A 20,917-nucleotide genomic window follows, 5' to 3' on the forward strand; every position below is an offset into this window, starting at 1 on the left:
AAAATGAAGGCTTCTGCACTCGACCCAAACTTTTGCCTGACAGAAAAGAAGATAAATGCATAAACTATCCTGGAGTAAATCGTGCCACCAAATTTAAGTCCTTGATTAACACGTTTAGAGTTAATTTACATTTTTCAAATCAATTTAAGAGGTTTTAAAGATGCGCGGACACCCTGACAACATGACTTAAGTTCAATGAGGTTTTATGAAAACAATCCTCCAGAGAACCAGACGGTAAATCCAGACGGTAAGTCAGTTACCGGCTGCCGGACCGCCGGACTCGGCGGACGCTTCAGTCCGGACTCCATCTTGCACGGCGCTGCTCTCGGGCGTCTCTGGAGGCGCCTGAGCGGCTCGACTCGTCGATGGAGCTTCAGCGCCTGAGGAGAGACAAAAACTCCATCAGGATGTTTCTGCATTTCTACTAAAACCAAACAGAACCAAAGGCCGGTTCCGACAGACATGCAGAGAACGGATCGGCCATCCTGCTGGATGATTAACTGTCCCAGAAGTTATTGAGATCAAATATTGTTGTTTTGAGACCATTTTCAAGAAATAGTAATTGCTTAATAATGCAAGAACACATTCTCAAAGATCAATAAACTTTAAATAATGATGAGCATTTAAAACTGGAAGACATTTTAAATATCCAAAATTAATAAAATAACAGAAACAACAAATAAAATAAATTATGAAACAAAATTGTCCTTCAAAAAAAAAAAGGATTAGTTCAGACCAAAGCAGCAAACTGAAGACTTTCATCATCTAGTTTTTGGCAGAAAGAGAAAAAAGAGAAAAACAATAAATCATGCAAATGAAAATTGAGCTACGCAATTGATTTATTGATTATTGTGACAGAATCAGTTTATCTGGATGACTGAACTAATCTGAAAACTAGAGATGAAGGCAGACGTGCCGGGCTACTCTGACGGAGTAAAGAGGAAGAGTGGGTTCGTACTGGGGGGCTGCTGGGACGCGCCGGGCTCCGACAGCTCTCTCTCCGTCTGCGTCTCGGCGTTCTGCAGCTGGACGATCGGCGTCTGCGTTCCCTGTGATGTCACTGAGGGGGCGGGGTTTCTGGGCTGCAGACCGATGGCGTTCATCAGTCCCATGTCTCTGTCGAGCCTCCAGCCGGAGCGGTTCGGTCTGAGGAGAAAACGGAAGGAGGATTCACTCATTTATTCATTCATTCATTCATTCATTCATTCTGAGCTGCTTTTAAACCTCAGCCTGAATCTGTGCCATAAACTCGTCACACTTCAGGTTATTTCAAACTAATATATACTATATTGTCTCATTAATCCACAAACTTTACATTATTTTCTACGACAGAGTATTATGGCAAAACAGAGTAAAAATGAATCAAATAACCAGAATAAAGTCGCAATTAGCCTGCAATGAGCAATAAATCAATTAATCGTATGAAAAATAAAAACAAGTTCAATAATTTCCATTTGCATGATTTATTATTTTTCTCTCTTTCTCCAACAACCGGATGAAAAAGTCTTCAGTTTGGTGCTTTGGCCCTTTTTTCAGAACTTTTATCATCCAGTTTTTCATACAAAGAGAAAGAAAAAAACAAATCCTGCAAATGAAAATAATTTTATTTATTTATTGTGCAATTAACTGATTTATTGCTTATTGTGACAGGCCTTACACCCATTATTATTTAATACTTAGTATGTTAGTATGTGTATTCTGGTTTATTTCTTTACATTTCTTACTATTTATTTTACATTTTTCTTCTTTCTTTTGCATTCTCTTGTTTATTAAAATTGCTGTAAATGTAACGGTTGTTTTGTTTATCACACGTCTATTTGTCTTTTTCTATTAAGTGTTGTGATTTTATGTCTGTTTTGTAAAATTTGCTTCATTGGGAATCAATAAAAATAAAAATAAGAAAAAAATGGAAGTCTACCCACATTCTGCAAATTTTGAGAGAATTTGCAACAATAATTGTGGTTGTAGTTTGTTTTCAGCTCATTTTGCGAAAATAAAATAATTTTCGTTTCCAGATAAAACATCCAGAATGACTGAAGCTCTCACCCTGGTCTGTCAGAACCTCGGGTCCGGCTGGTTCCGCTGTTGTTGACGGAGAACAGCGGTTCGCTGCTGGGCTCGGCAGGACTCTCACCATCGCTTCTGTAGAACCTGAACACAAACGGACGGAAACGCGTCCCGGGTTAATGAGTGTCCAATCAGGAAGTCTGCAGCGTGGAGGAGGGAATCACTCGGTTCACAGCCTCGTTAGTGGATCCAAATGGGCTTTTCCACTTAGAGTTCTTCCTGTGAGGGCGTTCATTAGGATAACGAGGTTACATGGAGGAGAGGGGGAGGCGGAGTCATGATGCTTAAGTTTCCATCAGGATGATGGAGGTCAGAGCGAAGGATGAGCAGAAAGACACAAGAAACCGTCTGATAAATGAAACTGAAGATCTGGAGGGAGGGAGCGAGAGAGAGAGAGAGAGAGAGAGCAAGAGAGAGAGAGAGAGAGAGACAGAGAGAAAGAGACACAGAAAGTGAGAGACCTATAGAAAAAGAAAAAAGGAATAAAAGAAGAAACAAGGGAAAAACTAAAAAGAGAAAAGAAAGAAAAGAGAAAACAGAATGAGAAAAAGGGAAAAAAATAAAGAGGGGAAAAGAAAAATATGAAAAAGAAAAACAACAAAACAGGAAACGGCCAAAAGGAAAGAGAAAAAGAAAGGAACATTTTACAAAAGAACGAGGGAGCAGAAGAGGAAAGAAAGAAACGGAAAAAATAAGGAATAATGAAGTAATGAAAGAACAGAGGAACGTATAAGGACAAAGGAGGAGGAGAGAGATCATCACAGAAGGGAACGTAGAGAGAAATGAAGGACAGATAGAAATAAAGGAAGACAGGAAAGAGTAAAGGATGCTAATGAAAAGAGGGACGGCTACAAATTTAGACGGCGAATAAAGAATTAAACCTGGAAATACTAATTTATATTTTCACTCTACTTTTTATTCCCCAACACATTTTGAAATCTGGGTTAAATTTAATCCCAAAGTGCTCCAGAAATATTCAGAACCTGGAACAAACTGAATATCATTCAGTTCTGAACGATTTTACAGACAAACCTGAGGATGCTAAACAATAATCAGATCTCCTCCATGGAACAGGAAGTGACGCCCTTCCTTGGTTCTGATTGGTCAGAATTAGTTCCTGACAGGACGTACTATTCTCCACCTGCTTATGAGGTGAATATCCAACGTTTTTGTGTTTTCTGGTTCACATTCATGACATTCAGGCAGAGTTGGAGGTGTTGGACTCACACAGGCCGGCAGATCACCAGGTCTCCCTTGTTGGTGCCGTAGGCCAGACCCATGGCCGGGTCCGGCAGCCACCGGGCCGAGTTGATGCTGACGTGGCGTCTCTGGTCCGGAGCCATGGGGTAAACCACGTTGAAGACCATCTGGGAGGCAGAGAACCACAAACATCCTGAACTTCAGGAAATCTGGGTATAAAACTTTAATTCCCAAAGATTTAAACAAAGAAGGAGGTCCGATTTTCTTTTTGCTCACTTTTTCTTAAAAAAAAAAATAAATAAATAAATAAAAGACATGACAGAAAATATTTTCAAAAAGCTTTTTTTTTTTTAAGCGTAAACCCTTTTCTGAGTTGTATGACAAAGTGTCAGGGAGAGGATATGAAAATTTTTTAGTTTAAGGGAATATAGTCAGCATAAAAAAAGGCACAATTCCAGAATGTCTTAAAATTACAACAAAAAAATGTACTTTAATGAGAAAAAAAAGAGTTGCCAGGATTTAACATGACCAGGTTGGTGTATTGAAGTGTGCTGTATTGGTCCAAAGTTATCAAATAAATGTATAATTCAGTACATTCATGTCTGCGTTTATAAAAAGAAACATTTTCAGTCAATTCTGCAATGTTTTTCTGTACTAGGAAATACAGAAAACATTGCACAGCCCTTGTTTCTTCTTCTTCTCACCCTCATGGATGTCTCTCCTCCATGCGGCTGCTGCAGGCGGAACACCTGCGCCACCATGTGGTCGGTGGAGGGATGCAGCAGGATCCTGCGGGACGCCAGGCCCACCATGACGTAGCATCCCATGGGGGACAGGCTGACGGAGATGGCGTTGGGACCTGAGGGGGGGGAGAACAGCTTTAACAGGGGGTGGAGTCAGGAAAGAGGAAGCAGCGGTCAGCGGTGGCGTACCGAATCTCTTGGTGTAGAGCATTTCTCCCAGGTTGTGTGGCGCCAGAGAGTAGATGGCCAGGATGCCCTCGTCAGGAAAACCCCGCTGACTGCTGGGAATGAAAACCGCCAGCAGCTGACCGTCTGCGGAGATGTCGCAGCTGGCGTCGTTGTAGATTTTACAGTTTGGCACCAGAACGTTGACCGAGGCTGAAAACAAGAAACACAGGGCTCTGGTAACTGACGTCTGTCCTGCAGCCCTTGGACATAAACTTAAAATACTTTTGATCAACTTCTAGCCAAGAGTCTGATGTTTCCATGGATACCAAATATGCGGTGCATATTGTTTTTAAAACAAGTTTTTTTAAGAGATCAGAAGAAATGAGGGGAGTGAGGGAGGAATGGAGGAGTTCTCGTACCGTTACTGATCTCTGGGAGGTCAAACTTGGTGAAGTCCCACCACTGCAGGCGGTACGTCGTGTTGGCGATGTTGCTGGCAACCGCAGACTGACCTTCGCCAATAGAGGCCCCTGAAAACGGAGTAGAAAACAGAATAAGGGTGCATTCACACCAGCTCTGCTTGGTCCACTTTAATCAAAATCTAATTTGGTTGTATAGAAAGTCCGGTTCGTTTGGGGAGGTGTGAATCAAACTCTGGTCCGTCTAGAAACCAGGTCTCGGTTTGGTTAAAGCGATCTCTGATGCGGTTCAAATGCATACCTAATATCACTCATCTGTGAATGTTTTAAACAGATTACAGTCTCCCTTACCAGCGAGAACTCTGTTGACAGACGAGTGTGTAGCCAGACCCGGCTGTCCTCGTTCGTGGAAGATTCCGGCGTACGGCAGGTACTCCGGCAGGAGGAAACGGCTGCAGGACCAAACCAGATTATTTCAGCATTTGGTAGAAACCAAACGTAACCCGGGATTAATCGTGTTACGTACTCACCGCGGGACAAATCGCCCCAGCGACGGAGCAGACATCCTGGCATTCCGTGGTGTCCTGTGTCTCGCTCTGTCTCCGTTATCACTGCAGGAAAACAGGAAAGGTTCACATTCGTTCCTTAAACTGTTTCTGAAGGACTCAGGCACTTTCATTTGCTGAAAAAACAACATATTTAGAGCAATAATTAAGCCAAAACTGTACAGAAAACCTATGCATTTTGTATCCATCTGTCAATGGGTTCTACCCAGAAGTTTTAGTTTCACTCGGTACAAATTTAGTAAAAATAAATAAATCTGCAATTAAGCACCTTTTTATCCAATTTTTAATCACTAAAGTGCTTCAATAGATCAGTCCAACACTGTACTGATTATAGGTTGAGCAGAAAGGGAGGAACTTTTTAGATGTTGATGTTAGAAGTATTTATCTTTTTGGCTGCAAATAATCAAGCATACACTAAAGAAACATTGTTACTGAATTTCAGGAAATAAAATGTTTGTTTAAAATGTTTACCAAAATTTCCACTTAACTTTATATTATGGTCTGTCTGATTATGTAATTTTTAAACATTAAATGATCGATAATTTGATCAATTATTCAGTAAGTGAGTAAACTTTTTACCAAATACTGCTTTACTTTAACTTGAGTAAAATTATGTTGAAGTAGAGCTACTCTTACCTCAGTTTAATTTAATTTATCACTGTCTGCAGATTTCTGACTCAAATATGTTTAAATAAAACAATATATTTTTGTTTGTAGGCCTAATAAATCACAAAACTGCAGCATAATTTTACAGCTGCTGATTAAACTCCAGATTCTTGTCCTGCCTAAAGGAATCGTGATTTTGTGGTGCAGTTAAACACAAAGCAAACACTAACTCCAGCTCCTCGAAGTCGACGTCGCTGTTGTCCATGGTGCTGGACGGGTTGGGGGTGGGGCTGTCGGAGGACGTGGACATGGTCCGCATGCGGTGGTTCTGCTGGTACCGGAGGGAACGCTGGCGGATGCTGTCCCTCCTGGACAGATACTGGATCATCCTCTGAGCGTAGTAGGCTGCAGGAGAAAGCCTGCAGAGCAAAGGAAGCGCTTCAGGTCACAGACTGGTTCCTCTGCAGCCAATCACAGCCAAGTTCATTTAAATAGAACATTTTCAGCAACGAGGCAGTTAATAAAAATCCTGAACACATTAAATAAGCTAAACAGGTGGGTTTTTAGTTGGGGTGAACCGATTGCAGTTTTCTGGCCGATCACTGTTTTTTGTCTGAAAAGTTGTTAAATGTAGCATGAAAGTTGTTGAACAGTGGGGTGACTATGGCTAACATGCAGACGTGACCTGGTGGGCCGGTCAGACAGACAAACCTCTCGCTGCAGGGCAGAAGAGGACAGCGGCTGATTTTTAGACCTCTGATGAGGTAGATAAGATCAGGAGAGAAGATCGGTTTCACATGCAAGTCTACACCCCTAATTTTTAGTCTAGATTTAAAGGAACTCTGTGTTTCGGCTGTTTTGCAGTTTTCTGCAAAACAGAAAAATCTGGAAAGTTTGTTCCAGATTTGTGGAGCATAGAAGCTGAATGCTGCTTCTCCATGTTTGGTTCTGGGGATGCAGAACAGAACCAGATGACCTGAGAGGTTCTGGAAGGTTGCTATGACAACAGCAGATCTTTAATGTATTGTGGTCCTAAACCGTTCAGTGATTTATAAATTAACAGTATTTAAAGTCTATTCTCTGAGCTACAGGGAGCCAGTGGAAGGACTGTAGACTGGGTGATGTTCTCTAACTTCCTGGTTTTAGTCAGAACTCCAGCAGCAGCGTCTGGATCAGATTAGTTTTTAGGCAGACCTGTGAAGAGTTTCTCTATTAGTCCTTTAATCCTGGAAATGTTCTTCAGGTGATAAAAGGCTGAATTTTTAACCGTCTTTATGGGTCTCTGAAGGCTCAAACTCAGATTTCGGGTCTGATTTCTTGTTTCCAGCTGTAAGAACTAAAGCTATGTCTGACTGCAGATCATTCCTCTTTAGGTCCAAAGACAATAAGTTTTGTTTTTGTTAATCTGGATAGAGTCCTGTTGATAAACGGCTCTATCCTGCTGGAGAATAAAAGTCTGGCAGGTGAGAACTGTGTGGTACCTGGCCGGGTCTGGGTAGATGGGATGGTCTCTGGACCCGGACATGTCGTATCGAGACAACGATAGCAGGGATGACTCCAGCAGCCGCCTGTCGGGAACAGACCGTTGTTAGAACGGGATTTCTGCAGCGTGGAGGAATTTCAATGTTAAAATAGAAAAATTAGACGGATTTAGAACTTTTTCTGGCCTTCCACAAACTAAAGCAAATGGATCTTTGGACCTTTCAAAATGGCTCTGAATGACTTCACTAAAACCAAATATAGATATAAGAAATTACGTTTTTAGCTGTTTTGAAGCAGTTTTATGAAATAATTGCATTAAATTTCCAAAATATAATAACACTAAAAGGTTCAATATTTGTATATCCATTTTTCCTGACGTTAGGTTAGAGACCATCTACAGCTGCTGCACCCGCATCTACTGTAAACATTTTGTTTGCAACTAAAATATAATTTCATTGTGAAACTGACATCTATACATGTATGAATGAATTATTGTTTTTATAATATGCCTTACATTTATTTCTGTTTATTCAAGTTAAATCAAATTTACTATGTTTTTTAACAACTATGAAATATAAGTCCACATGTTTGTTTTCCCTCTTAGGCTGAATAAGTAATTGTTATTAATGTTTGACTGTTTACAATCAGCACCCCATAAATACCTGCTTTTGTTTTTTAATTGAGAACATTAATGTAGCTCTTTATGGCCCTCCTGATACAAGAGAAACTCAGGTTTTTAAAGGGGCAGTATCGTGTTTTCCAGGCACACAGTGACATTTTATAGCAAAATAAAGTAACTATGTTACCTTCAATTGATAGAAAAATGATACATATATATAGTTATATATAGTTATATCTAATATGACATAAAATAAATGTTACTTTGTCTCTTTGAGAAACTCGTGTTCTGTGTGAAACTCCGCCTTCAGGAAGTCATCACAACATGGCTCCTCCATTAACCCTTTAACAACAATTTTACCAGCGTTTCATTGAAAAGTAGCTGCTATAATGAGCAGTTCCAGCAGGTGTTTGCTAATTGCTGCTGGCTAGTCTGAAGGAGCTGCTCTGTGAGGTGGAAGCTCGGAAACTGCAGCTCTGAGGAGGAGCTGCGCCCTGAAGGTGGGGCTAGATGCAGCCAGGTGTTTTGCACAACTGAATGGTTGCCATGGAGATGAAAGGATCAAAGCAACATTCCTGGTATGATTTGAGGAAATAACATTATAACATGATGTAAAGCTCAAAAAAGTTAATTTTACACGATACTGCCCCTTTAATTGATCACTTTGATCCCGGATTGGAGCCGACTGCGGCGCCGTACCTCCTCAGGGAATCCTCATCCGGCGGGTCAACAGGCATTTCTTGGCTTAAGGCCTCTGGCGGCTCGACGGCCCGGCTGGCGGTGGCCTGCCGGTACACTCTCTCCCACTGCGCCGTGTCCTGGTTGTAGACCAGGCCCACTGTCTGTTCGGCAGCCTGGCTGGGCGGCGGCGCCAACGGGAACGCCACCGCTCCTCCTGGAGGAAGAGGCGGCTGCTCGCTGGTCTCTGGCGCCGCCCTCCTCTCCCTCTCCTGGTTCTCCAGTGTCCTCCTGCTCTCCTCCGGCTGCCAGGCGGCGGCAGGTGAGGGGAAGGAGGAGGAAGAGGAGGGAGGATCCAGCGAAGAAGAGGAGGAGGTGGTGGAAGAGGTCTGGTGCGTGCGCTCCCAGCGCTGGGAGTCCTGGTTGAAGGTGAGCAGGTTGTGGCAGGCCCGGCAGCGGTTCAGGTGGTGCCCCCTGGAGGACGGCGGCGGGGGTGGCACGTTGTTCTCTAGGCTGTGGGCGACGGGCGGGGGCGCTGGCGGCTGGTAGTGGATGATGGTCGGCGAGGAAGAGGAAGACTGGCCCGGCCTGTCTGGGTCCATGTTGTTGTTCAGCAGCTCTTGGTTTGGCTTCTGGTTGCCATCGGCGATGCTGCCGCCCAGCGACGGGTCGATGTCGATGCGGTCGATCTCCAGGAAGTAGCGGCTCAGGTTGCACTGCAGAACATTCCGGAAGGAGGCCGAGGAGCCGCGGCCGCCGTCCCAGAACGGGTGGTGGCCGCTGCTCGTCCCGGCGCCGTCCCGACTCCCCGGCTCCCCCTGCTGGGCGAAGCCCCGCCCCTCGGAGGCAGAGGTGTAGAGCGGCGACTGAGACGAGCCATCCTGCTGGCGGAGCACCGACAGCAGGCTGACAGAGGAAGAGGAGGAGGTCCTGGGAGGAAGCATGGTGGGGCCTGCCGCGCTGTCCCGCATGTTCAGCAGGCTGCGGGTCCAGTCCGGCCCAGGCCGGGCGGCGCCCAGCGGCTCCATGATGTTCGGCATGATGGGGTTCAGGGAGGCGCCGGCGCTGTAGTAGACGGAGGTGAAGGCGGAGGGCCGATCCGAGGGCTGCCGCGGCTCCGTGCGGGCCGAAGAGAAGGTGGAGGCCGTGGAGAGCGTTGGCGTCTCCGTGGAAACCGACGGTGTCGATGTGGAGGCGCCGGAGGGCAGGCAGCGCTTCCGGCTGACGGAGCAGCGGGTGCAGACGCACAACATGCCCAGGTGCTGGGTGCAGCCGGGGAGCGAGGGGCCGCCGGGACCGCCGGGCGATTCGCTGACTCCGCTGCCACCGTCGCTTACGGGCCGTGGCGGCGGCGGAGGCGGCGGCTGCTCGGCTCCGACGCTGGGTCCCGGGGAGCGAGAAGACGACAAGATGTGCAGGAAGTTGTGAAGGATTGGCGTCCGGCGAACTGGCTGGGAAGGCAGGAAGGAGCGCTGGCGGAAGTGAGGCATCTCCACGCTGTCCATCGGGACCTCAGAGTCTTCCTCATTCTGGGACAGAAGAGACTCATCAAACGAGGAAATGACCAACATGAAGAGTTTCTTTAAAATAAAAACACTGATTAACAACAACAGCAATTTAAGGATTCACTGCAAAAATACTAAATCTCACCAATCTGGACTCGTTTGTAATACAAATATCTTAGTGCACTTGAAACAAGAAACATCAAACGTGGAAGTAAAACGAGCTTGTTTTAAGCCAATAATTTCTTAATACTGATATAAAAAAAAAATGCTAGTTCATCTGCAAGATTATTTCACTTACAGCAAGACATTTTAGAGATTCAAAACCTGCTTTTCAAGGAAGTCTTGGCCAAGAGGCAGCAACACACAAAAAAAAAAGAGTACAAAGAAAACAAAAAGCTATTAAAAAACAACAATCTGCTTCAAGACATTTTAGTTTATACTTCAAGGCACTAAATGAGACGAGTTCAGTCAATCTAAAAGTCTCTTGTAATGAGTTTGATGAAGAGAGTGCAGTGAATGAAAGCCTTCAGTTTGAGCAAAAGGGACAGAAATAAACAGCAAAAAGTATGAAAGTCAACATCTCTCAGTGAAGCTGCAGAATGCCAGAAGATTTGGACATTTTTTCACAACTCACCTGCTGATTGGACGGATTCACGATCGCCGTGAGCAGGTTGTGACCCAGAGGATCAAATCTCACCAACCTGGAACAACAACAAGGACAGAACTTTTATTTTTACAATTTTCTTTAAAGGGGTAGTTTGTCGTTTAGTTTAATTTTTTATGAATTTGTCATCAGCAACAGAAAATTTTAAACTAATGTTCTGTTGAACCACAACAGTTTGTTTAATTTATGTATTTAAGTATTTTTATTTCAGGCTCGGTTTTTTTTGCCAAATTAGTTTACATTTCTATTTATCAATTCTATATTTTCTTTTACGCATTAAACATATCGTAAAAAAATTTTGTATTAAAAAAATTTTTTATAAAAAATCCTTCCCCTTATCCCCTGCAGAAAAAGAATAAGCAGAAAATGTGGAATATCATCTCTTATCGTGGTATTTGAAAAATATAAGGTGCTATAATTTTTGGGCAACATCTCTGTCCCCTAAACTGAACAGAAACTCTCTTCCAAAAGGCCTGAACTAAAGCTAAACATATTTGTGTTTAAAGCCTTGGTGTGACCCAGCGTTTCGGAGTGTTAAATCCAAGGCCGGTTGGGTTCCTGCATCGTGGCGACGGCTCTTCGACCCACCTCACTCGTTCCGTGTCGCTGCCCGTCTTGACCACGGCGAACGGCTCCGGCCGGCTCCAGTCCCAGAAGTGAAGCTCGTTGTTGGTGGCGATGAGGAGGAGCTGGGCGGTCGGGTGGAAGGCCAGAGAGGCGATGGCCACGTTGCTCTCCGTAAACCAGCTCTCACTGCCGCCCTGAAGGCAAAACGCCCAGTTCAGCCCAACAAAGTCATGGAAACAAACTACTTGTACTGGTTTGTTTTTAATGCTTAGATTCCCGTTTTCATTCAGACATCTCCGATCGCAAAACATGCAGTTGGAATATTGTTGTTTTTTCATGGCAGGTTTTATGTTAAAGGTGCAAAATGAGGAGTTCAGGTTTTCTTTTGTTTTTCAATGTAAGAACAATATTATGATTCTTTAAATTTAAAGTTATGAATTAAGACTTTTTTAGAATAATGAATAGGTTAATGAAAGTGAAGCTGCAACTAACAATTATTTTAATAATCAATTAATCAGATTAACCCTTTCAGCCCAAAATAAAATAATTCTGTTTTTGCTATAATATTTGCAAGCAAACAAGAGAGTAAAACTTAGATGATCCAAACCAAATCTGATCTGATCCAAATCTCAAACTGCAGCATTTATCACATTTTTTAAAGTTTTACTTTGTTTGATTCCTTCTAGTTGTACTGAAAGTCTTCTCAGTTGAACTTCTTACTGCACAAATATGAAAAGATTTCCTGAAACAATCCAAACTTATTCTGCACTCACATGCAGGTCCCAAATGCGGACTTCCCCATCAAGGCACCCGGAGGCCACCAAGCCAGGAATGGTGGGGTGAAAGGTCACACACCAGGGGGTTCTCCGGTGGCCCACTAAGGAATGGAGGCACTTTCCAGTCTTCACCTCCGTTATGTAGATGTTGTGGTTGACGTGCGTGGAGGCCATTAAAGACCTGCAGGGACAAATGAGACACTTTCAATCATGAATGATTCCAGTTGGTTTTAACATTAAAGTTGACAAGAAGAAAAACTGAGAACATGGAAACTTTATTCATTATTCTGGAGCTCAGAGCGATCTCAGATTTTATTCAAACAGAGATTCAGCAAAGTAAGAGAGAGAAGGTAAGAGGTTTTATTTCCTAAAGATGAAATCTAATTGATCAAGGATGCTAACGTAAAAATAAAAAGCTGGTCGAAGCTTAAAAGCTTAATCTTTTATTCTAAAATCCAAGAGTTTGCTTTGGTCTTTAGTTGTAATGTTTATGTTTTTAAAGCATGTCTTGTAGAGCAGACAAAGTCTTCTGAAGTTGTGTGTGTGTGTGTAGGTGTGAGACCTGTCCGGGCTGAAGGCCAGCAGGAACGTTGATCGAGGGCTGTCTGGAAGCTCCACTTTCTAGAAGAGACACAAACCAAAACATTTAAACTGAATCCAGAATAAATGAAGTAATAATCCTAAAACATCTGTTATTTGAAACACTTCAAATAAATTAATGTCCTGTTAATAATAAAAAACAAAATGGCTGAAAAATATGAGTCCCTTACAGATGGCTATGGAGGACTGATCCTGACAAAATTGATCAATAAACATAAAAATAAATAAATGACTTGATAAAATAATGAAAGTGCCCATTTTGATTCTAAAAAATAAAAACTTTCCTGACTTATTTAAGTCAGCATTTATCATTTTCAACAGTATTAATTTAAAACGATTGGTATTATTTAACTTTCCATTTTTTTTATTTCTTATTTAATACATGTTTTCCATTATTTAATATGCATTTAACATTATTTTTTAATTTTCTGTCACATTTAATTATCTGTATTTATTTTGTACATTATTTTTGTCACTTTTTAATCATACATTGATTTATTTTCTCCTCTCTTTGTCCATTTATTTGAAGATTAATTTTTTCGTTTTTATCATTTTCTCTTTTCCCTTCTGATTCTTTGTGAAAACCTAAAAGATAATAGAGGAGGGTAAATAAATACAGAATATGCAAAAAACAAATAAATAAATACTGAAATAAAATCTGAGTAAATACAAAAAATGATCAAAATAAAATAAAAAAGAAACTAATAAAAACAGTAAGATTGGAAATAAAATGAAAAATTAAACAGTGACATGTTAAAAATAATATCCATTTTTGCTACACTGTAGATCAAATAAGGTAAGTGTTTTTTTCTAGATATTTTTGACCCAGATTACCTTATTAAGCATTTAATTTATTGCCATTCTTAATGGATGATCAGGAGAACAACAGGTGTTTGGTGGAAGGCTGCACTTGAACGCAGCATTTATGTGCTGAGGATGTCCAGTTTCATTAAATCCAAGCTGTTGGGACTCGAGCCTTTTTAACCCACCTGACTCTGCCATTTCATCCAGCGGACCTTCTCCTCCACCAGCAGCTGCAGGAGCCGCTGCGAGCCGAACGTCTGGGATCCCCGCTCCCGGCTCGACAGGATCCGGACCGAGTTCCTCTGACGGGACGCCATGTTGCTACGGGGCGGGCCTCAGCTGATTGGCTGCTCACTCCTGCTGCCGTCAGTCTGTTGTCGCCATGCAGAGGCCAGGCTACGACAGAAACGGATCGGTTCAGAAAATATTTTCACCATAATTCTATTATTAACAGCAAAAACACTGACGAACGATCAGCAGTTTGAATTTTACTCTGAGAAAAGCGTACAAACACTTTTCAAGGTAAGTTTTCAAACTTTTCCAGCATCAAATTGGGGATAAAACAATAAAAATAAACAAAAAAAAAATACAGTTTCAATTCACTATTATATATGATTAATTACTGTTATTAATAATGTCTTGTTATAGAATTTGACATTTACCATATAAACTAAAATGTAGCAAAATTTGGTACCACTCCATAGTAATGCTCCCTTCATAGATGCCTAATAGTTTATAGATACGTTATCAACTCATCTGTAAACAATTTAAAAAAAATCAAGTCAAAGTTTATTTATGGAGTACATTTACAACAACCTCAGCTGACCAAAAAGCTTCACAACAGACACAGGTGGATAAATGATGAAACGGAAAATTAAATTATGTTTGGTAAAAATAATAAGACAATTATAAAATTGGCAGAAAATACCAAAAAGTAACATGAAAAAACCCCAAGAAATGTTTAATTTAGTTCAGCTGCAGCAAGTTCCCAAAAAACTCCAATCAGTTAAGTATTAATATCTTGCTTTTCTGATCATTGATAAGTTATCATTGGTAACTGATTATTGTGCATGAAGGGTGAAAAGGACACTATTTGTAAAACACTGCATATATTTTACCAATTATTATTATGCTCACAAAGTAGTCTGAAATGTTCAGTATAACAATTTTATACTAAAATATATAAACAGATTTTAATCAAGCATTAGTCTGCACTTTATTGCATTATTACAAAACTGTGCAATTTCAATATCAAGCACTTTCAAAAGCTTTGTAAGAAATCGAGCACTTTCCAAACCTTAAAAACACCAAAGTGAAATTCAAGCAAACTTAAACTCTGAATCAGACCAGGAAGATTTTTTTTTCTTTAAAAAAGCACCAAAGCTGCAGAGACAATAAGGAGCTTCGTTTCCTCAGCAGTCGTTAATCCAGAGTAATAATTATTCTCAGTTTGAAACAAAAAAAAAGCATTTATTCAGATTTCAGGGTGCTGATCTCTGCAGCTTTAACTAACACGCAAATTTACAGAGTTTCCATCTGCAACGTTCCTCGCAGACGAGCTGCGAGCTCAATAAATCAAATGTCCATGACAGCGCTTCTCCGCCTCGTTTTTTCACAACGGCTCAACAGAAACAGCAGTTTATGATACTGATTATATGCTCCAGATGTTTGATTAAAGGTGGAAAATTTAATTTAAAAAAGATATACAAGTTTCAGCAGCTTTACTGATTCACCCAGAAAGGAGAAAAATCTGAATATGTTCGTTCTGCTTTTTGTAAACCAAAAATAAAAAATCCTGTAAATAAGCAGAGAAAAGTTCAAAATCAGCTGTAAAAATAATGTTAGCTCAGGGGTCCAAAGTGCAGCCCAGGAGCCATTTGTGAGCTAAATAAACTTGTTTCCTGAGTCCATATAGATTGATTCAGACACACCGTTTTATTTCTTTGTTAAAGGCCTGAGCTTTCAAAACTGATACAAATTAGAATCATAAAATGGAAACTTTTCCTGATCACATTTTTCACTTGCAACTTTGTCTTAGAGTAAATAAAACCACAGACTCATCAGAAGCAGACCTGGGTGGAACCAACGACAAACTCTGCTAAATAAGGCAGAAGTTTCCAAAGACTGACTGACTGACCCGCTTTCTGTTCTCGTTACTGAGGTAATCTACATGAAGAAGACGAATTAAGGCATTTTCTTGTTGTTCCTTTCAAATACGGCAAACACACAAAATCATTTTCATCAGAATACTTAGCTTCATTAAAACAAACAATATTCTGATAATTATCAGAACCAGCATTAAATTTTGTTTTATTGATCAACAACAAGAAATATATTACAGCTAAATTGTCCCAGAAGTTGTTGAAATAAACAATAATACTATTGTTTTGAGATCATTTTCAAATAATATAATGATACAGGGTTCCCCCCAGTGTATTATAAGCCTGGCGGGCCGCCGAGCTTAGCAAGTTTTCTGGGGGAAACTGTGTGATATTTACGTAATAATAAAAGGACACATTCTCAAAGTCAATAAACGTTCAATTCTGAGGGACATTTAACACTAGAACTGGAAGAAATTTTAAATATCCAAAAACTGTCCTTTAAAAAAATAAATAAATAAATAAATAAATAAAGGTTTAGCTGAGACTAAAACACCAGACTGAGTCATTGAATTTTTGGAAGAAGAAGAGAAAAATTAAAGAAAGAGATGATAGTTCATGCAAATGGTAATTATTGAGCTTGTTTTAACTTAAAATGCCATTAATTGATTTATTAATTATTGATCTAACTCACACAAACAGATTCTACCTGACCTCTAAAACTGACCCCATCTGAAATCTTTAAACACAAAGTTTTATTTAGAGTTGCATATCTAACTCCTTTCCACACACACACACACTCACACTCACACTCCGCTACAACTCAGTATCAGCTGAGGAATGAACAGATGATGTGTCATCGCCAGATTAAGGAGTAAACACGCCGGCATAAAGCGCCTAAGATCAGAATAATCCACACAGCTGAACCTGGTTAATGCGTGACCTTTCGCTGACCCCGGCCGCAGCGTTTGGGTTTTATTCAGCGAGCAGGGCGAATCGGAGTAACACCTGGATTTAAACCATCAGTCTCAGTCAGAGGAGAGGGAAAGAAGTCATCGCATTTAATTCAGAGAAAACTTTCCATTAGAACGTAAGAAAAGCAAAATATTTTAGTGAGGAGAAAATGACAGAAAGAAAAGCTTAAAAGTTCAATAACATTTAAGCATTTTTACAAGATGGAGACGCAGTGCTGCAGAATATGAGAAAATATTGCAATGAGGACACCAGGTTCGATGTCACTATATTTAGGCATGTGATGATAACACATGTATACATGTTCCAGAGCAATAAATTGTTCCAGAAGTTACTGTGATAAGCGATAATATTGTTCTTGAGACCATTTTAGAGTAATAAAATGGTACTAATGGCACAATAATACAAGAACCCATCGTCAAAGATCAATCAACTTTAAAATATAATCAGCATTTAACACTGGAACTGGAAAGTAAATAAACAAAACGGAAACAATAAATAAAATAAATTATGAAGTTTCTGTAGACAAAGTCTTCCTTCAGAAAAAAAAAAAAGAACTTTTGTCATCCAGTTTTTGGTTGAAAGAGAGAAAAGAGAAAAACAATTTCTCTGTAACATGAATACAGACCATACTTACAATGCGATGCGACATATTTTACAACCAGTTTGTGTATATCATAATTATATTATGCTTAACATGCAACATAATCACTCATAAAAACAGCTGCGAATTGATTTTATCATCAAATTGATTGGTTAGAAAGTGTACATATATATATATATATATATATATTTTTTTTTTTTTTTTTTTTACATTGTTCATATGTGATCCACAATGCTTAATGGAAAGGTTTGTTAACTTTTTAAAATATAATTAGTAATTAATGTTTATTTTAATTTGTTGTTGCAGTTTGTATTGAAACATGCTTTGCTAGAATCGACTGGTAATCTGACATCATATTGTGATAATAGGCCTGTCATATGATAAATTTTACTGGACGATAAAATGTCCTAGTAAATATAAAGATCGCAAAATAAGATGTTGTTTCTATATAATTTGCAAATAATACAATTATAATGGTATAAATAATAATCCAAGTTTTCCCTCTCAAAAAACAATAATTTTGTAAAAAGTATCCAAAATAAAACAACCATAAACAATGAATGAAACTGAAAAAACACAAAACACACAATAGAAACCATAAATAAAATGGATTATTTTGCCTCTCTAAACAATATTACCCTTCAAAAAATATCAGAACGGAAATTATCAAGCTTGTTTTAACTTATCAGGTGATTAATTGTTAGCTTATTGTGACAAGCTTATGTAATACTTGAAATAGCTGAAAAATAAATGAAAATATAACATTTTTGTCCATAACACACAGCTCTACTAGAATGAGTCATTAGGGCAGAGTAAGGACTTTAAATCACATTAAGAGAAGAATTTTTCTCCACTTTAAGCTCAGTAATAATAATATTAACAGGTTTCACGTTGAGGGAAACAGCAGGAAGATCCTGGATTAAATACCAGCCAGACTAAAGCTTTGCTTTTCACTTTAAGGTTTTTAATTTCTGCAGTTTCTCCAACTTCTTCCTGCTCCCGTCTGAAAAGCACAAACCGAGTTAATGGACGATCTGCATTTTCCTTCAGCTATAACTTATCGATGCATGAATAAAACGTACAGCACTGGACACTTTTTTATTTAAATTAAAATAAATATAAACTGTCTGGATTGAGGACTGCAGGTCAGAATGAGTCATGAAAACTGAAAATGTTTGGAACAGCATTCCAAACATTTTCCGGTAACAAAGAAAGTAAATCTGATCAGGAGGACAATAGTCACAAGAAATTATAATCAACCTGAACTCCCATTATAACTGAGAACAAGCAGTAATAACCCTGACATGGAGCTTTATGATTATTTAAAAAAGCTAATGAGCCAACACTTCACCTTTCCCAACAACTACCATATTCTTATGACTGGTCTTACTTCATAAATCGAAGTGAACCAATCAGACCAAACAGCAACCATTTTATAACAAGGATCTGATTTCAATCTAGGTTTCAAACTAATACAGTCAGTCACAGATAAAGAGCAGAAATTCCTGGTTAACTGGAAAGAAAACAGTTTCCAGTAGAAATCAATGACATATCAGCATTAACATCAGTATCAACATAAGGAACACTTAACACCAGAACTGGAAGACATTTTAAATATGCAAAATAAATCATCAAAACGACTGAAACAAACTAAATAAATTATGAAGTCTCAACAAAACAACATAGGAATCATTAGACTCAGACTGGAGAAACAAGCAAAACTTCCAGTCAGGACTTTTATAACAAAATAAAGAGTCAAACTAACTTTGTTGTACTGCGGGTCAAAAGTTTGCTGTATTTTTCAAAATGGTGGCTTTTCAATAGTAAAGCATCACATTAAAGATTAGGCAAACTACACAAACATGTACACAAAAGGAAAATGTCACTGTAATTTATTGACTTATTCCTTATTGTGACAGACTTAGATAAACCTGAGATGGATGTGTTGTCTTCTTCACTTGATTTATTTCTTATTTTTTAAATTATATGTACTACTTTTTGTCTGGGAATGAAGGAAACATGGTCTCCTCATCAACCTGGTCACAGAACCAGCAGGACTCCAGGAACTTCTGCATCATGGTGGGACAGTTGTAATGATCTGATGAGCTCAGCATGATGCCAGTAGAGATCTGAAGCCATCCAGGATTTCTGCATAGAGCTATGTTGGATCAGAAGATCATTTCCAACTCCTGTCATGAGGCAGAAGTAATAGGAGGTTCCAAATCCCAAGAATCTGATTCAGGAACAGTTTCTGCAAACTAGGATGTTGGGCTGAAGAAAAACTCCCCTTTATGTGAAATGACCTCATTTCACAGTATTTAATAAAAAAATTTTTATTGCTTAAAGTTAGATTTTTACGCAAAAATGTTACATTTGTATATTACTCATTGCTGCTGGTCTTGTATTTGTCTTTTGTTTGAATATTCTTGTGTGATACCGAGTAATAAGGTCTGGATAAATCCATTTTGAACACTGTTTGTGTCCCACTTCGACTCTCTAACACCTACAAACATTATAAAATGTCAACGTCAACTGGAGGTTAATGTACCAAGTCACCCAAGCATAGTTTATTTACAACAAAGCCTCTAACTAACCTAAAAGACACACTAACAAACCAGTAATCGTTAATCTGGTGATGTTAGCTAGATATGTCCAGCTAACCTTTAGATGAAGCTAAAACCTACATTAATTATTGCTTAAATATATCCAGTGTTTCTAAATATCCATTATAAAAAGCTACAGTAAAAGGTGAGAGTATAAACCCAAAATTTAAATCACAGAATGAAAAAAATCCACATTTAAAGAAAAATCATCGGCGCTCGGCCTACCTTTACAGCCGCTGCTAACGGGTTAGCTGCTAACAGACTAGCTTCGGTTAGCCGCTGAACAATAAACCGTCAGACAGAAACATCCGCGTCTCCGGGTCACTCTGCTGGGCAGGCCCTGTTAAGATTAGCGGCCAATGTTCGTCTCCAACGAGGTAAAACAAATCCAAGTTGATTTTTGAGACATTGGTCCGATGGTTTAGTAGCTGCCAGACGACACTCTGCTGCTGCGCATCCAGCTAACGGCTAACCAGGCTAACTCCGCAGGTTGGCTGGCAGATCGCCGAGTAATCGAACTCCACTAATTTAAGGAAGATATTTGTAATATAAACCACCAACGTAAGGCACAAAGGTGAAATATTACCTTTAACATTGGTATATGTGTTCTGCACTAATTCTAAAAAAATAAAGCTACCAGAAAATCAGGCTGTTTCGATAATCTTGACAGAGAAGTTGCTCTTCAGTCGACTGGCGCTCCTTAAATGGACTGGATAAAATCAGAGTCAAATGATTTACAAATCACCCACTAATGTAATCACGGCCTTGTAATCTAAAAATAATAAGTCACAGAAAAAAAAAATGAACAAAAAAAGTTTATTTTAACTAACATACATATGGATAGATCCAAGTCAATTCCAATAATTAGATTAGCGTTAAAAGTTACTTTATTTTAGTAATACAATTCATAAGATATACACTCAAACTATTTGTGGATTACAAAAAATATGCTATGGACTTTCAAAATGAGGGTGAGTCACCACAGATCATTGCTCAAAATCATTGCTCAAAAAGCTGTTCTTTACTGTGCTATTTCAAACATAGAGGTAGAAAGTTGAGTGGAAAGAAAAAGTGTGGAAGATAGTGTGTTGTAGGCAGCTTACTGGGATGACAGCTTTGTGAGGAATTAGACAAGGCATTATACCAGAAAAAGAAATGCTTAAAGTAGACTGAAT

General features: G+C 39.6%; 1 protein-coding gene across 3 annotated transcripts; it reads right to left on the bottom strand.

Annotated features, from left to right (window-relative positions):
• Positions 1-64: 64 nt before the first annotated feature.
• ambra1b (autophagy/beclin-1 regulator 1b) lies at positions 65-20,439 on the bottom strand. Of its 3 annotated transcripts, XM_016679376.1 has the most exons (19): positions 19,968-20,438; positions 13,650-13,860; positions 12,623-12,681; positions 12,058-12,241; positions 11,306-11,478; positions 10,688-10,754; positions 8,840-10,077; positions 8,570-8,809; positions 7,251-7,337; positions 6,000-6,188; positions 5,128-5,208; positions 4,949-5,049; positions 4,598-4,708; positions 4,200-4,388; positions 3,972-4,126; positions 3,295-3,434; positions 2,047-2,151; positions 959-1,146; positions 66-380 (listed from the first exon to the last, which is right to left on the bottom strand). In XM_016679376.1, exons 2-19 carry the CDS (start codon positions 13,779-13,781, stop codon positions 253-255), a joined length of 3,567 nt encoding a protein of 1,188 aa, XP_016534862.1. In that variant the 5' UTR covers positions 13,782-13,860; positions 19,968-20,438; the 3' UTR covers positions 66-252. The 3 variants fall into 3 exon arrangements, with proteins under 3 accessions (XP_016534863.1, XP_016534862.1, XP_016534861.1); XM_016679375.1 differs by having other exon boundaries at positions 8,570-10,077; XM_016679377.1 differs by lacking the exon at positions 7,251-7,337 and having other exon boundaries at positions 65-380; positions 8,570-10,077; positions 19,968-20,439.
• Positions 20,440-20,917: the final 478 nt, after the last annotated feature.

The sequence above is a fragment of the Poecilia formosa genome, unplaced genomic scaffold, assembly GCF_000485575.1.
Source record: "Poecilia formosa unplaced genomic scaffold, Poecilia_formosa-5.1.2 Scaffold209, whole genome shotgun sequence".
NCBI classification, from domain to species: Eukaryota; Metazoa; Chordata; class Actinopteri; order Cyprinodontiformes; family Poeciliidae; genus Poecilia; species Poecilia formosa.